Source organism: Mus caroli, chromosome 16 (assembly GCF_900094665.2).
Source record: "Mus caroli chromosome 16, CAROLI_EIJ_v1.1, whole genome shotgun sequence".
NCBI lineage: Eukaryota > Metazoa > Chordata > Mammalia > Rodentia > Muridae > Mus > Mus caroli.
In genome coordinates this window covers 59,476,274-59,494,307 of record NC_034585.1, presented here as the reverse complement: position 1 = coordinate 59,494,307, position 18,034 = coordinate 59,476,274, and the positions used below count along the sequence as shown (strand labels likewise).

The 18,034-nt window shown below is 35.5% G+C and overlaps 1 protein-coding gene across 2 annotated transcripts in view; it reads left to right on the top strand.

The window, feature by feature from the left end:
- Nucleotides 1–18,034, top strand: part of Epha3 (EPH receptor A3) — a 304,612-nt gene that overhangs the window by 247,704 nt on the left and 38,874 nt on the right. For both annotated transcript variants that reach the window (XM_021185614.2, XM_021185613.2), the window contains exons 10-13: nt 2,663–2,788; nt 5,240–5,425; nt 15,901–15,962; nt 17,337–17,546. In XM_021185614.2, coding sequence (XP_021041273.1) covers nt 2,663–2,788; nt 5,240–5,425; nt 15,901–15,962; nt 17,337–17,546 — 584 coding nt within the window. The remainder of the gene's footprint in view (nt 1–2,662; nt 2,789–5,239; nt 5,426–15,900; nt 15,963–17,336; nt 17,547–18,034) is intronic.

Below are 18,034 nucleotides of genomic sequence, written 5' to 3'. Positions count from 1 at the left end.
GACTTAGCTATTTTATGTCAATCATAACCCTTATGAATATGGACATTGATAATTATCTGTCACCAATTCTATGCAGATTCTAGTATTTTCCTCTTTTTATGGCCTAGTTTCTTAGTTTTTTTCCAATGTGCCCTATCCTTACAATAAACAAATTATTGAAAATGTATATTATCTCACTTTTAAAACCATAAGCAAGTTACATGCTTGTCATAGACTTTCTACCTCTGATTACTACAGCTGGCTTATTTCAGACCATTTATTTGGTATTACTTTAAAAAGCTCTAGCTATGAACTATTCCCCTAAGCCTTGTTACAAATCCTATAACATTGCTTCAAAAGAAAAGAAATGTGTTTTGCCTCTTAAGATCCTGTCTCCTTGCCCTCTCTGCCTGGACATTTTTTTTGCTGTCCTTAGGGCAACTCATGCTGGTAAAATGGAAATGTAAATTATTGTGTTTGCACAGAATGAACTGTAAAGTAGCACAGCTTAACACGTGTGCATGTGTTTATTATCTGGTTTTTGTGGCAGAGCCCAGTTACTCTGTATGGTGCCCTTAATTATTGGTGTGAAGGGATTACTTGCCTTGCAGCCCAAACCTCCTGGTTCCCAGAACATCAGGAATGAGCAGTTAAAAAAAATCAACAGCTCAACTCCCTAGTGTAGAGACCATTTTACTCAGGGCAGTGTGTTTGTGTTTATAATTTTTCACAAATGTCATGTGGACAGAAAAATCAATTTACTTTATGCTAATAGAAGCAAGTGTGATTGATTTTGGAGGGGAGAATGATTATTCAAGCTTTGTACCATTTAGTTCAACACATTTTTCTCCAAGTCCTACTTTAAAAACTCAATTTAGGACTTTTAAAAATAGTTGCATATTTTTGGTTAAATTTAAGACATTGCATGTCACATTTATCTTACATTTTTATAAGTTCTAATGCCAGCTACTCTCCCTAACATGAGCTTTATTCTCCAAATTTAACAAAGTCACAGATTTTCAATTATTTAATGAAAATAGTCAGCTTTCTGTCCAAAATGTTATTTTCTTTCTTAAGTAGAAATACCATACTCTTTTACTATTCAAAATTAGAGGCAGATAAATATACCAGAAAATCAGTAATTGAAGTGAGTATTTAAAGGTAAGCAAACCGAGTAACTCTAGAAGATCCTAACACGTATTTACTTCCTAAAATATTTTAGTTAATCATTGGTTCCCAAACCGAGAAATGTATAACAGCTTTCCATAGGCACAGTCTTAGTATTGATATTATTGGTAATTATTAGTTTAATGTTAAAAATGATAAATTCTTGTTTTAAAGGACGAGCCCACATCTGGTTTCACAGAAAATAATAAATGTTTCATAAAATAAATCAGATTTAAAAACACACACATACACTCTGAAATACTGTACTCATTGACTGATATTCCATTGTGCTGAGGGCTTACCCTGAGGACAACTCTGCTAATTATTTATTCCATTTCCAAACCAATCCTGATTGGACCAATGCATTGCTTAGTTATCTTTTTCTAAATGAGATGCTGCAATTATAAAGTAATTGTACGAAATTACATTGCCTAGTTTTTTTTTTCATAAAAGAATATGTTCTTCAACATTTAAGTGTAACTAAAAAGAACTATATCTTTTAAGCATACTTGGGCTCATATCAAAACAATATGATCCATGTAACCAAAATTGAAATCAGCTCTAATGTTAACAAAAGTTTTGTGGAAATCAATTTTCAATCCTTAATATTAGAGTGTGTTCACAGATTTAATGTATTTAAAACATTTTCTTTTGTAGATAATTTGTTTGAGCATTCCATATTCTCTTTAATGAGGTAGTTTTTCCAAATGAAAGGTATTTCATGATATTAAATGATATATAAATGATTTACCTTTTGGGGTTTTGATATTTTATTTACAGAAAGCCATGAAAATTTGAAATTCAGATTAATGGAATAAATAATTGAGTTTTGAAGTTACATTTATGACTTAGGTTTAAAATTGCTTCTCAGCCTAACAATTAAGCTTTTACACAGCATTTATGTTGCCTTTAGTTATGTTCAGAGTCATACATGATCTCAGTCTACTGATCGTATGCTGGTATGCACATAAAATGTAAAGCTTAAACGCCATTTTCCATGTAAGTGGTAAACTCATTTGTGAATACTTAAAACAACATGCATACAGTAGTATCAGAGATGTTCTGGTTTTCTTTTTAATGTTTTAATTACTTTGTACTCCCTTCTGATTCCTGAGCATATTCATGAATTTTGATTTTCTGTCAGACGGCGTACTGTAAAGATACTTGGCTATTGCAGCGCCTCTGAACCAGAAGTGTTTAGCAGCACAGTGGTTGGTTGGTTTGTGGCAGTAACTACCATACCCACTCATGCTATTGACCTCTTCCTCCTGCCATCTGCATTTCACTACCCCCTCCTAGGATCTTAGCAGAGAAAATACTTTATTGTGCTTCCTCTTTGTGCCCTAATGCAAACAACTTTCTTCTTACAATTAGTACATCTCCATGAGATATTTTTTTTTTTAATATTACAGAGTAGCCTACAGATCAATACAAATTAGTGTGATAGAGATTTTTTTTCAACGACTAAGATTTTGAAATTTGCTCAGTAAAATCATGCTTTTCTTTTTGTTGACAGTAAAACTTCCAGGTCTCAGGACCTATGTTGATCCACATACATATGAAGACCCTACCCAAGCAGTTCATGAGTTCGCGAAGGAGTTGGATGCCACCAATATATCCATCGACAAAGTTGTTGGAGCAGGTAACTAGCATGTCAATAGTTCTCCTACCAAACTAACAGTAAGAACACTACAGGAGGAACATGAGCTTGCTAGTAGGTGTACTACTGTGGAGACAGGCATTTTCTGATTTCATGATCAAAGACAGGCAATAAATAAATACAGCATTTAATGGAATGTAATTATTTCAAAGGTGCCAGACTTACAGACTCTCAGACCATGGCTGCCTTTTATTTATTGAGTTCCAGAGTCAGCAATAGCAGTGGCTAAAAGCTGATCATGTGTCACAAAGCTATTGACTAAATGGGGACAGCAGGATAAAAGTGAGTCTTACTATAAACAAAACTAGTCATTGTAAATCTTGACTTTTTTTACTTTAAAAGTGTCTTTCAGAGAACCAACAATCAAAAATAAAAAGGTGACCCATTTGACACAGATATCAGATGATCATTTTGAGAATATATTTTAAATAATGTAAAATGCATCAATTTAATACTCACCTCGTAGGTTTGACACACTTGGCACTAAAGCTCCCTGGAAATTTTCTGATAACCCCATGAAAGGAAATTAAAGAGTTTTCTAGTTTTACCTTCTAAGTTATGGCTCAATTTCTCTTTTTTCCTTATTATCTCCAAGTCTACAGTGACATATTCTAACCTGGATTTAAGAAATCAGTTGATTTCTCAAATATTGCTCTCTTGTTCCTGCAACCCAACAGGCCCTATAGTCATTACCATTGCTTACAAGCAAGGTTGATTATTCCTTCTTCACTCTGAGGTCTGTTGGTCTTTCCTGAAATCTGCATCACTCTCACTGCTTGAGAAATATGTGAAGGAGAGTTGCATCTTTTATTTTGGATTGCAAGTGGGTTTGTCAAGGTATAGCTTAATTCATTGCTTTGCAAACAATGGAGTCTGAATTCACAGAGTAAGTTAAAGTCAGTGGAGGTTAAAATTTCTTAAAGAGAAGGCAAAATATTTGTTGTGATGCAGCAGGGAATAAATAGGTTATTCTGCTATTTTTGGAGGTCAAAGTATTTATTTTAAAAAAATAAGTAAGTAAGTAAATAAATAAATAGATAAATAAATACATAAATAAGACGATTTTCTCACACCTCTCAAGCTGATACATCAGGTACCATATTTAAAAAACACTCAGCAATGTTTTGTTAATCAAAAAATACTTAATTGAAAAACACTTCAAGAATAACCCCTATTTTGTTACTACAAGATTAATGCTTACATGTGGTACAACACAGATCCAACAGTCTGTTCAATAATGGGATAAGACATTCCATGGGTGGCCCATTTTGTAGCAATGATAGCTAAAACAGAGTCTGAGAGCTCTATGTAAAGGGCTTCCATCAGAGGAAGCCTAGCATCCACTGGAATAATGGTAGGTAAATCTTATCAGGAACCTGGTAGGATCCTAATGGCTCAAGAACATTTTATATCAAGTAAATTGGAAGCTTCAAAATTCAGCAATATTTCATGTTCAACAATTTTCAGATCATTTGCACGTTAAAGCAGCTTTGTTGAGGGCATTAAGTCTAAGAAAAAATATGTGCGCAGTGAGTTTTAGGTAAAACTGGTTATGCTTCATTTGGTATTGTTATATCATTGTTCTCCTCCTAGAAGCCTAGGGAACTTTATAGCTGGTGTGTCAATAATACAACAAACCAATACTCCAATAAAATGAATTGATAGCAGATGCTTACCCTCTCATTTTCAGTCAGCCTAAGTCTATAGCCAATTTGGCCCTCATAGTAAAAACAGAATAGTTTCAAACATCTGACATTAATCCTGTGTTCAATGTTAATATCTGTGCTGGCCTGTTGATAACCCTGAAACATTGTTAGTGATTAGAACAAGGAATGCAGCCTCTACTATGTTTCTCGCAATTCTCCACTTGCAGTTTCATGATGTGCTGATGTAAACCATTGAGAGCTTTTGTTAAGATCCACAAATATCCAAGGATTTCTTAGGTTATTTATATTGCCACCTTCAAAAAATGTTGAGCTTATAGAATATACCTTGACAGTCCAAACATATAGATTTTCAAGGAATTGTTTTAAAGAAGCAGTTGCTCTGTTTTCAATTATTTTGGTGTGTGTGTGTGTGTGTGTGTGTTGTATACGCTTCAATCACGTATGTCTGTACACATTGAAAGCAGAGGTTGACCCTGAATGTTTTCCTACATTGATCTATATTTGATTTTTGTGGTTGTTGAGATATAATTGCTCCCTGAACTTGATCTTGTAACTGTGGTAAGCCTGGATAACCTACAAGCCCAGGGCATCTGCCTGTGTCTGCTCCTACACAAGACTGAGGTTACAGACATACACCACTATTACCTGGCTGGCCTGCTGGGCTTCCTAACTCACGACTGCGTACTTTACCCACTGAGCTATCTACTTACCCACATGAAATTTTAATATTTCATGATATTTTATTGTTCTTTTCATATCCTAATAGGTGAATTTGGAGAAGTTTGCAGCGGCCGCTTAAAACTTCCTTCAAAAAAAGAGATTTCGGTGGCCATAAAGACCCTGAAAGTAGGTTATACTGAGAAACAGAGGAGAGACTTCCTTGGAGAAGCGAGCATCATGGGACAGTTTGACCACCCCAACATCATCCGACTGGAAGGCGTTGTCACTAAAAGTAAGTAAAATCACAAGACCAGCTTTTGTTTATGCTGAGCAGACGCTGAAGCATTTTGAGATGGCAAGTAGCTTGATTCTAACTGATATTCTGTTGAGGATGATCATATTTTTTTTTTCTGGCAATAAGTTCAATGCCAGTGAGAGTCTCTTTGACTTCTGACACTAGTCCATGGATTAAAAGATTGTCTTGAAGAGAATCGTGAAGAATCATCTTGTTCTCAAAGTAGCAGGATAAGTAATGGCTGGATTTTGACAGGAACTCCCAACTAGCTGCCTTTTCTTGTATTACTCATCAGCTCCAAAGAAACTCTCAGATCTTTGGCTCCTTGCTCTCCTCCTGCCTTTAGGAAAATTACAGGCATCTTGGGGATGCTTCTACAATGTAAGACTGGGACTCACACGAGACCCACAGCTTCTCTTTGCTCCCCAGTGGATTTCAGGTAGTTCTGACCTAGGCTCCCAATGCCTTCCTGACTGCCTCTGACTCAGGGTCATTGCCGAGCTCTGGATTTATATCCATGATGGTTTCTTCAGCCAGCATTAAAAAAAAAAAAAAAAAAAAAAAAAAAAAAAAGATCCTCTGCGGCAGTTCTGCGATTCTTGGCTCCAGGCCCAATGCAAACCTCTTGAGAATGGGTTATGGATTTTTTTTTTTCTCTCAAGATTTTGGATCACAGGCTGAAGAGTTAGTGAAATTGGCAACAGACTCTATCCAGTGAATGACAACATATGGCAGAAAATTTGGCATCTTTCAGGGGATAATTCATTGGCACCACATTTCCATACTCTATGGTTACCAACAGGCATTACCCGTTACATTTTGCACAATGATACTTTTCTGTAACATTACATGCAGGCCTTTACAAGTGGCACTGATACCTTCTCTCACTTTAGTGTAGCTAAAACGGTACTTCCTTCTACACAAGAGCATGGTTTACTTAAGAACACTTTGATTTTCCTCTTGAGTTTTGATAGAATTATAGAAAATAGAATTAAGAATTGAACAATTCAACCTAATAACAACAATAACTTTATACTTTCAACATCGACAAAATAACCATGGGTAATTTTGTATTTATTTCTTGCCTCTGCATTTGTAACTTTCAGGTGATATTAGCAATTATACTGAAATATTTGCTGATGAAACATACTTTTATTTTAATAAATAATGAAAACATTGATAGTAAGGTGGAGATTATGAAAGCAAGTGTTTCTACTGTTCCTTTAGGGAAAGAATTGTTTTAGATGGAACACATTTCATTGGATCCTCGGTGCTAATTAGACATTTAATATCCATCATGACATCTTGATCAAGCTGTTCTTCTGTGTATCTGGAACCCAACTGGGGAGGTCAATCCATTTGTACCTATGCAGCTCTTTCATCTTATTCTCTGTTGTTACATTTACCATGCCTCAGTTTATGTCAGGATGTGCCTGCTGGTTTGACTTTTACTGTGGTAGTTCTTACACTGTAATTACCTCTTCGTATATTAGAATTGGCCATTTCTCTTTTCCATTTTCATGAGCAGCCATATAGCATAAAGTTCTTGTCTAGAAGTAACTGCAGATATTGAGAAATATAACTTAACCATTGTCCATTTAAACTCTATTCCCTAATATGGACAAAAGAAGATTTCCACATTTCAATTTTCTTCTTGTAGCATGGAGTGTGTGTGTGTGTTAGGACATTTGTATATCATACCACATTCCATGTGTAAAAGTCAGACACAACCAAAGAACCTAATTCTACCATGTAGATCCTGCAGACCTAACTCATAGCATCCAATTTGGCAGTAAGTGCTGAGCCAGTTTACCATCCCAGTTTTCCATGTTGTATTCTCATATACAACTTAATATGTTATGTTTTTATTTTTGAAAACCTTCCCTAAAATCTTGATCATAGTAAACAGCCTTTCAAATTTCTAAACCTTTGTGGATTAATGTGTTAATGTTAAACCCTAAAACAAGGGGCTGGGTAGGTTATTCAGTGCTTAGAAGCACTTGCTGACAGGAAGTGCTGAAAGGAAAGAAGGCAGCAGGATTACTGTGTTTGCTGGGCATAGAGTCCTAGTATCAGACTTAGTGTGGAACCCTGTCTCAAGGGAATGAGACAGGAAGAAATAGAGGAAACACCATAATTCCCATTGACTCTAGCATGCTTGCGCACAGTTCCATTTACCACACTCGAAAACTAAATACATAAGTGAAAAATAAATTGAAATACCCCAAACAAGATAATATTCCTAAGCAATGTCAGGGATATAACTAAGTTTAGTCACTGGTCAAAATAAATATTTAATTTTCCACTGTGTTAGGAATCAAGCATTAATTGAGCAAAGTGATTTACATGTACATATATGCATATATGGTTATATATTCTATATTTAAATATATTGATATATTTGATATGCATATATATGTATATAAAAACTTCAAGGAAAAAGGAGGCAACAAATTTGAGAGTGTGAAAAGGTATGCAAGAGCGATTCCAGGCAGGAAAATGATGTAATTCAGGAGGTAGAGAGAGTGAGCAGGATGTAAAGTAAATAAAAATAAATAAATAAATAAATAAAGAGGTGTAAAAGCACAAAACAAAAAGAAGTACAAAGGGGTAGAAAGGAAAGGAGAGGAAGTAGCGTCGGAGGAGAGGGACATGAACTGCTGGTAAAAGGCTTTCATTGACACTAAATTGAGTTTTTTTCACAGGCATTTACTTACATAACTGATTGTTTCAATCAGAGAGTGATGGAGAAAATGATTACATTTCAGCCTGGACAGGATTGTCACTCATTTTTCCAGCATAAACATTTAAGAAAGAGTGGGTAAAATCGACCATCAAACAAAATTCTAGGTTTGAACTGATGCTAAGCAATGGGTTCTAGGAATTCATCCACCAGGGGTTGTTTCCTTTCATTCCAGTGTCAAGGAGTTAGTAAGAGCAACCTGTCTGCTGTGCCTTCAGTAGAACAGATTTATTGCATTTAAATCAATGTAAAACAGTAAATATCACAGGAAGTGTCATTTGCATCTAAAAAATAAAATGAATTACAATAAACAAAGAAAGACAAGAACAATAAAATATCCAAATCAATCCCCAAGACAAAAAATACAAAAAAATATTAAGGCCAACGGCTGTTAGTAAACTGCAGATAATAAATAGTAGATAGGATGAGTTGAGCATCTTAGTCAAGTCTGATTCCAGAGCATCCTAGTGTCAATCACAACTACCCCCTTGGAATAAAAACTTTAAATGTGCTATATCTCCCTGGTCAAATAAGACCATGAGTTGATGCCAAGCCCACTCCATAAATACAACCACATACACTGTAAATATATAGAGTGCTCTGTGTTGAATTTGATTCTGAGCTCCTCCATGTCATGTTTAAAAGCTCTAAGTCTGGAGGCCAGCAGTGACAGAGGGAGATGCAAACGTTTTTAGTATCGTCTTAATATGCTTCATTTAATATAAAAGAAAGCTAATCTGCCTCCACACGTTAGTTATTTTCCCACAGATTTTGTTTTCTAAACCTCTTTGGCTTATGAATAAATCTGTCTCCAAAGTCCAGAGATGGATGGGCATGCACAAGGAGCATGAAGTCAAACTTGATTTTTATGCACAAGATGGTATTTACAAAGGAAACATGAGCCTGTTCTTGTTTTCATTAGGAATTCAGTGGCTCTGAAGTCAAATTCCAAGTCAACCTCACTCAGTTTGAGACCTCTTGCACATTAACCTGTTACAGGTACTTCTTCAAGTGAAACAAAGAATTGTCAGAATTGTGATATTTTCAGACATTTTAAATATCGTATACTATATACAAGACTAGTGTATCTACAAGACTAGTATGTCCTACTTCTGACTAAGCATGAGACAATGAGTCACCAAGTGGAAATTTTAGAGAATAATTTCTAGGGTTTTTTTTCTTTTGTATAAAAGCCATTCCTTTTATTATTGCTATTAATTGTGTGCAGGAACTATACAACCTCTGTAATATGCTATTTTCAGATCTCTTTTTGGAAAGATCATTATATAATCATTACTTTTTCATTTATTTGAGTTGAGCCATAAACAATGTTAATGGCATGGTACGTGCTGAGCCTGATGGCCCTGAACAGGAGAAGGTGATAGAGCCTCTGATCTTCAAAATAGCAGAAGGCTGCGGCGCATTCTGAGCAGAGCTAGGTACTAACATGTGTTATCAATTTTACTGAAGTTCAAAAGGATGCAACTTAGTTTCAGCAAATGTTTGATATTTCTGCCATCACACCATTAGTTAACTGATTCTCAGGCTCCAACAGTAATTACCATTGGCAAAATTTTACCTAGTAGCATTTTTTTTTAAAGTGTACCGGTATATTTTACCCTTGTATTATTTTCTAGAAATGGAAAGAAAATTGCAGCATCAAAAAGATACTGTGGGTGGTGCATTTCTTATTTGTCCCTTTGAATGTTCATATTGCACAAAAATTATATATTTCTATTAACTTTACCTAAAATGAGAGCAAATAGTTAGATGATGTCATACTTAAGTGATAATACAAGGCTTCATTACCTCATTTGCTTCTTCTCTCTAAAAGTCTAATCTGTGTTTCCTCTAATACTATAGTTTCAATAACTTTATTAGTAGGCAGTACATACATGGAGTTTATGTCACCAGTTATGAGAAGGGAAGATGGTGATGATGCAAGCAACTATGACAGAGTCACAATTGCAAATCTACAGTTGAGTCAAGACTCATATACCAGCATGAGCTATCATTTCTGAATAGCTCCTTAGTTGTGGGTGAGACTTCATGCCATCTCCCACATCCATGACAGAATTTTGCCTGGAAGTGCTGTGAACTCATATTTACTGTTGCACTCTAGTGCCCTGAAATCATGGTCTCCATAGAGCCACCGACAAGCCCTCTGGCTCTTACAGCCTTTCTGCTATTCCACAAAGATCTCTGAGGAAGGGTGGGACATAGCTGACCCATTCCTGGCTGTGCTTTCCTCATTCTCAGTCTGTACAAATGACCAGTTCTGCGTCACTGGGTTCATCACCATCAACATGGATTAAATATTTCAATAGTTAATCTTTCAAAATGCCAGGAAGCCATGCTATCTAAATGAGAAAAATGTGCAACACCAATTCCATGGCAATTCCAATTTAGCCATGCAAGGGACATTAGTGGCCAGAAAAAAATGAAATAGCCCAAATCCATTAAACATGTAAAACATAATTCCCTTCTTAGTTTCCCTTAAATATACTGACAAAGACCTTCTTGGTTATGTTTCCAAGGTTATGTTCCTCTACCCACCGACCCACCCACTACCACCTCCCCACCCTTGATTCCCCTATACTGGGGCATCTATCAAGCCTTCATAGGACCAAAGACTTCTCCTCCCATTGATGCCTGACAAGGGCATTCTCTGCTACATATGCAGGTGGAGCCAGGTTGACTTTTTTGATAGCTTAGTCCCTGGGAGTTTGGGGTGGGGGTGTCTGGTTGGTTGATATTGTTGTTCTTCCTATGGGGTTGCAAACCCCTTCAACTCCTTTAGTCCCTTCTCTCACTCCTCTATTAGGGACTCTGTGCTCAGGTTGATTTTTTGAGACAGCGCTTTTTTCTGTAGCTCTGGGTATCCTGGAACTCACTATGTATACCAGACTGGCCTCAAACTCACAGAGATTCACCTGTCTCTGCCTTCCAAGTGCTGGGATTAAAGGTGTGGACCACCAAAGAAACTTTATACTTGAAAGAACTTTATACACTATATATGTATATACATATATACATACATGGAGACACTAACTTAGTATATATTAGTAATTCTGTCTTCAAACTAGTGTTTGCAGGAAAGAAGGAAAAGTGCCATTTTGAACTAACATTATATTAACCTGGTATAGGTTAAGCAATTATTATAGGATACTAAAATAGCTAGTCATAATAATGCAGAATAAATTTTAGTAATAACAAATATAAAGCCATATCTATCAATGTATAAAAAGAGAGGAATGAATAGAAAAGAAACAGTTCAAATATAGACAATAATGTAACATACAATGACCAAGTTTAGTTTATTCTAAGAATTCAAAGTGGCTTGTATAATAGTTAATAATTTGAAATATTTTCAACATTGTTAAAAAGAATAAAGGTACTATTATCTTCAGAAATAAAGTACTTTAAGTTTAAAGATCATTTAACATATCATACATAGAAAACATATAAATTAAATAAGCCGAAGTCATGGCTTAGTGGGTAAAGTTCTTGCGCACAAAGATTGCAACCTGAATTTGGATCCTGAGCACCAGTGTAAAAACTGGATAGGGGAATGTGCACAACTCTTAACTCAGTCCTTGTGGTAAAGGGGAGGTGAAGTAGAGACAGGTGGATCCCCAAAGTTTGCTGATATTTCATTCTGGTATAATTAGTGATTTTTTGGGTCATTGAAAATATTCTGTCTCAAAAAACGTAAGCAGAGAACAATAGAAGGACAAACCGAAATTTGATCACAGGCCTCTTTGAGAATTTGCGCATATGAGCACACATATGAAAATGTACACATTTACAACACATACCACTTTTTAAGGAAACCCTGTATACTTGAACAGCAGCAAGATTGAAAGATTTAACATCGAGGTGGCAATTGTCATTGATGAAGAATACTTGGAACTAGGTTTTCAGACCCAATATATGAATATGCAGGGACCAACCTTAGCCAAACTCTGATCGCAAACATGACCTCCACCAATTGCCACAGACTTGCTGCTTGGCTGTGGAGTTAAAAAATTGACTCAAATGGACTTAACCTCTGCTTTCACGGGCACATGCATTTGTGGCTATTACTGTGGTTATTCCCAAAAAATGCTTCAGTTAAAATGGGATCAGGAAACACACCTTGTATCTTTACCATGGACTAATGAGAAAATACAAATCTTTCCTTTCTTATATTACTCTCTTCTCTGCTATTTTTCATTTCTTCTGCTAATTGAAATGGTTTTTACTTTATATCACACTCATATATCAAAGTGTGCTTAAGGAGCCACACATTACACAGCAGTAACTAATAGTACAAGAAGCTGACACAAGAAGGCGACCGTGAGTTTAAGGCCAGCCTGGACAATACAGAAAGTGCCAGGCTAGCCAGGGACACTTAGCAAGACTCTGTCTCAAAACAAACAGACAAGTAAACAGTATATTCAAGACTAGAAATAGCAATTTATTGTGTTAGAAATAATTAGTATTTTTTTGGGAGCAGCTAGCCTTTCCTTTAATATTGATCAATATTTTAAAATTTGAATGTAAATATTTTAATCCCCAAAATGAGATTAGAAAAATTTAAAGACAAGCTGATAATACTACCTATACTACATCATCCAACTCTTGTTTTTAAGGAAACCATGCCTAAGATAATTGTAGCCATCAATATATATGCCTTTATCTGTAATTCATAGATGATTTCATTGGGCAGTGATTAAGTGACTTCTAATAACTCTGAGCTCCTGCAGATAATTGTGGAAATGAACTTATAATAACAGACTGGCTTGGTTCTTTACTGTATTCCTGTGAGAGGCTCTTTCTTCTGCTTTCTTTTTAAACTTAATAAATTCAAGAGTGAAAGTGAAACTGTAGTGTGAAATTTGCCTCAATGATTTTGGGTGAATATTCAGCTAGTCATAGGCTAGAATTTTCACTGTGGCTTATTACATATTGCAAGATGTCTAGAACTCCAGTGACAATAAATGATACAGGCTCCATTTTGAGAAAGCAGATTGTGTCATGTGCTAATCAAAGCACACAGGATGGGTTGTGCAAACTTTAGTACCAGCACGCTGCATAATGTGCAGATGAGCTGGTGTTTTGTAGCTTGTTCCCCTCTACATTTAAAGCATGCTGCAGTAAAGTCTCACCACTATTCCAGAGATCACAAAAGGAACTCTAAGCTAGGATATTGCTCTTTGAGTGATTCTGTTTGCTCTTTGTCTGTACATTTAGGTTGCTGGATCTTTGAACTTAATGCAAAGCACATTTCCAGACTTGCCTATCTTAACTGAAGTGTTTACAAATACCTAAATTAGAAGAGCTAAAGGCAGCCTGATCTCATTTCTGGATGGTCATGGGGCTATGGCTTAATTGACTGGTTTGACTTCTTAGCTACTTTTATTTCCCTTGCCAAACATTTTACAAGACATGCTAATGAGAAATGAAATGGCCATAAGGCTGAAAGTCAGAGGAAATCCATGATAAGCAGAGAGCTGAATGGTATACAAAAGCAGCCACCAGCCAAATGAAGCAGAGTTTCTTCAACTACTTTTGAACCATGCATCAGGTTTGGTAGCATATTATTCTCCCCAGAATTGTATTAGGAAGGAGCACAGACCCTGATAATGATCTGTAGAGACTTAGAAGAAGCAGGCTTATTTTTCATTCATTCATTCATTTCTAAATCATTCCTGTACTTAGTAAAAGACAGGGCTGGAAGTTTCGTAGAATATAATGTTTCTATGCCATAAGAAAAGCTTGCATTTCTTCTTGAAACTTATCAAACAAAGGTTTAGCTAAGATTTGGAAAAAGCAAGATATATGATTAAATTAAAGGGATATATTAATGTGGCCCGAAAAAAATATAAATAAACTGACATCTTAATAAAACTAGGCCAATGCATCAGTTGATAGTAATATATGTAAAAAAATATCTGAGCATTTTCATGTAATTTAAATATGTGGATATTTAGTTTAATTATATTAAGATATCAAAATTATAAGTGATGTAAGAAATCCATTGATATATATGAAGGAAAATAATATATATGAAGACTAGGGAGAAAGAAGAATTAAGAACACAACAACAAAACAAAACAACTCAATGAACTGATTTCCAGTCAGAGAACACGCTTAGATGGGAACTTGTTACTGTGTCATGAAATTAGTTGGACGTGATTGTTTGACCAGAGCCTGTCCTGTGGTCAAGGACTTTCAAGAACTCTCAGTTCTGACTTAACCTGGGGTCACTAGACTTGGAAAATAATCATAAAACTTTGGATGAAATATTTTACTATATGAAACTATAACTATAGACAGATTGCCATTAAAAACTGAAGGCAAGGAAGCTAGGGAGAATCATGATAGTCTGACCCACATCCTCCAGCTCCAGAAATGCTACTGAGAAGATAACTGAATGTTAATTCCCTAAGCAATCTCAGTGTGGTGATTGGTTTTAATTGTCAATTTGCCATAGCCAAAAATCACCTGTGAAAAGGGCATTAATGACCTAAGATCCTGTCTGTGTGAGACTGTCTTGACTGTGCCTCTAGATGTGGACAGACTCAGCCTAAAGCAGATGGGACTATTCCCTAGGTTCATGCCTTGCACTTTATGAAAAACGAGATAGTGAGCTGAGTCCTGATTATGTGTGTGTGTGGTGGTGGTGGGGGGGGGTGCATTCACTATCTCTCAGCACTTTTTTGAAATAGTTTTTTATTCTTTAATCTTTTTTTACAGCCCAGTCTTTATCCCCCTCCTAGTCCACCTTCTGGCCATTCCTCATCCTATACCTCTCCCCTTCCCCGACTCCCTACCCCACCAGTCCTCCCCACTCCCTGGAGCCTCAGGTCTCTCAAGAGTTAGGTAATTCTTCTCTCACTGAGGCCAGACAAGGCAGTCCTCTGCTCTAGGTGTGCCAGGGCCTTATATCAGCTGGTGTATGCTGCCTGGTTGGTGGCTCAGTGTCTGAGAGATCTCAAAGATTCAGGTCAGTTGAGACTGCTGGTCCATCCATGGGGTTGCCCTTCTCGGCTTCTACCTGCTTTTCCCTAATTCAACCACAAGGGTCCCCAGCTTCTGTCCATTTGTTAGGTGTAAGTACCTGCATCTGATTCTTGCAGCTGCCTGTTGGGCCTCTCAGAGTGTAGCCATGCTAGGCTTCTAGCTCAAGGGGAGACTCCAAGGCCTGACACTACGACTGACACTAACTCTCAGCTCTTAACTGTGAAAATAACTCCCTGCTTCCTTTCTTGCTGTCTATTCCTCCCAAAGGAATAGACTACGATGTGAAATTGTGAGCAAAACCATATTTTTTTTAACCTGATTTGCTTTGTGTCATGGTATTTTATCACAATAACAGAAATGAAACTGAAACAAGGAGGGTGAAGATGAAAAGTTTGGTTTTCAATAAAACCCTAGAAGCAAAGGGATAAAGAAGCACACTTGGATATCTCATGGCTGGGAAACACTGTGATAAATAATTTAATTTAATTTCGATAAAGTAGCTTATAGGACCTTTGTTCTGCCACTTAGCCTCCTGTACTTTTTGCATTTTATTTTGAAACATGGATTTTTTTTTTGTAATTACAACACTGTAGAGTTTAGAGAACACAAAAGTTTCCTAAGTTTATTAGATATGTCAATGTTTATATAATAGGTATGTTCTTTAGTTGGTACCAGTTAAGAGTGCTGATAAATACATATCTATCATTTATTATATGTTCAGGTAAGCCAGTGATGATTGTCACAGAATACATGGAGAATGGCTCCTTGGACAGTTTCTTACGTGTGAGTAAATTATCAGATTTATAATATTTATGTGTCTATATCATATATTGTATATATAAACATACTTTTTGACAAATGAGCCATAGAAATTATTATGTCTTTTAATATTTACTAAGTATTTTGCTATCAAATTTCAAGTAAAAGTGAAATAGACTAGGATTACTTAGTAAAGGGAAAATATAAAATTTTCTTTATTACCTCCAAATATGAATGGTTTTTATTTAAACATTTTAAAAAGAATGCTAAGGCATTTGTATTGACCCAAATAACACCTCTAAAATAAATTTAAATATTTAAAAATCACCCTAAAACCACATATAAATGAAATTTATATGAGGCAGAAATAGTCCTTTGCCCTTCTTGTCAGCTAACCCAGATTGATCTCAAATAATCCTGTGTACTCAGATATCACTGATGTTTGAGGAGATGGTGAAGTGTACCTATTCTCAAATGAGAGATCTCACTTTGGTAATAATATTTCTAATTTTAATGTTTATATTTTGAATATATTTAATATGTTTCAATTTAATTTACTTCAATAGATATGTTAAAGAAATACAAAATCTTCAAGATATTCAAATAGCTATTAATAATTTCACAAGATAACAAAAGATATTTACCCTGTCCACAATGACTTTTTAATTTTTTTTCAAATTGATGTAGATAACAGATGGACAATGGGTAGACATATAAATTGTATAGAATAATTGAAATTCCTAAGTTTTCTACAAAGGAGAAATAATTATTTTCATATTAATAAGTCATGATTTTAGAAATAATTATTATTTATATATATTCAAAAGAGTTTTCTGAACTGAGTGCTTTAAATATGATATAATTATGCATTATCTATACCTTATAAACTATATATTACTATTTAAATACAAATGTATTAGAAGGTCTTCAGCCAGGACTCTATGACTTTGTCTTTCATCATATTTTCTTTGATTCGCTACAAGTCAGGGTCAGACCATAACCTAAAAATTGGGCAAAACATTTTTTCTGATAATTGTTTATGATGATTGTTAAATTTTAACCAAGAGAGAAGAGTAAAATTTAAATCAAATAGCTGTCATCTTGGAATACCCATGCTGTTTAATTCTTTCTTAATATTTATTTTTGAGAATGTGCTTGAGTATCATACAAAGATCAAGATAGTCCTACTTTTGAGCTGGATTCTGATTTTATGATAGAGGACTGGGTAATGCAACCACTATCAATTTTGCATTGGCTGTGGATTCATTAGTTTGCAGATAATGATAGTCTAAGATGCTTTTAGTCAAAATGTGCAGAGTCAATAATGAAAAAGTGTTGGCATATGACATCATAAAATAAAAGAACCATATCTTAGACAGCATTAAAAATGCGTTTCAGAAACACGATGCCCAATTCACAGTCATCCAGCTTGTGGGAATGCTCCGTGGGATAGCGTCAGGTATGAAATACCTCTCAGATATGGGCTACGTCCACCGGGACCTTGCTGCTCGCAACATCTTGATCAACAGTAACTTAGTGTGTAAAGTTTCTGACTTTGGACTCTCTCGGGTGCTTGAAGATGACCCAGAAGCTGCTTACACAACCAGGGTGAGTAATGGAGATTTCTATTATAATTACAATTTCCATATTACAAATGTAGGAGTGTATAATCAAGTTGCAATGATACCATAAAATCATGTGTCAATTACATTTTCTACACATGAAGATTTCTCTCAATAAATACCACTTATTTGTGAAAAATGGATAGGTTGCATTTAAAAGCCAAATAGCTGTTAGAATTGTGAAATAAGATACCTGGTCTAATAAACCTCTACTCAACAGAGCAAGGTCTCCACATGTTTAAACCATTGACATTTCACTCACTGTTTTTGATTGAGCTATCTTTAACAGGCAATTTTGACAAATTCTTTGTGTGTGTGTGTGTCATCTTTACTAGTGTGTCATCTTTAAATATTTAAATATTAATCCCCCACAGTCTCTCTTGATGCTTCTGTGCTCTCTACAAACATCACCCATACAGGTTGTACAAACAACTATCATATTTCTGACCACATTCTCATCCCAAGAGAAAAATA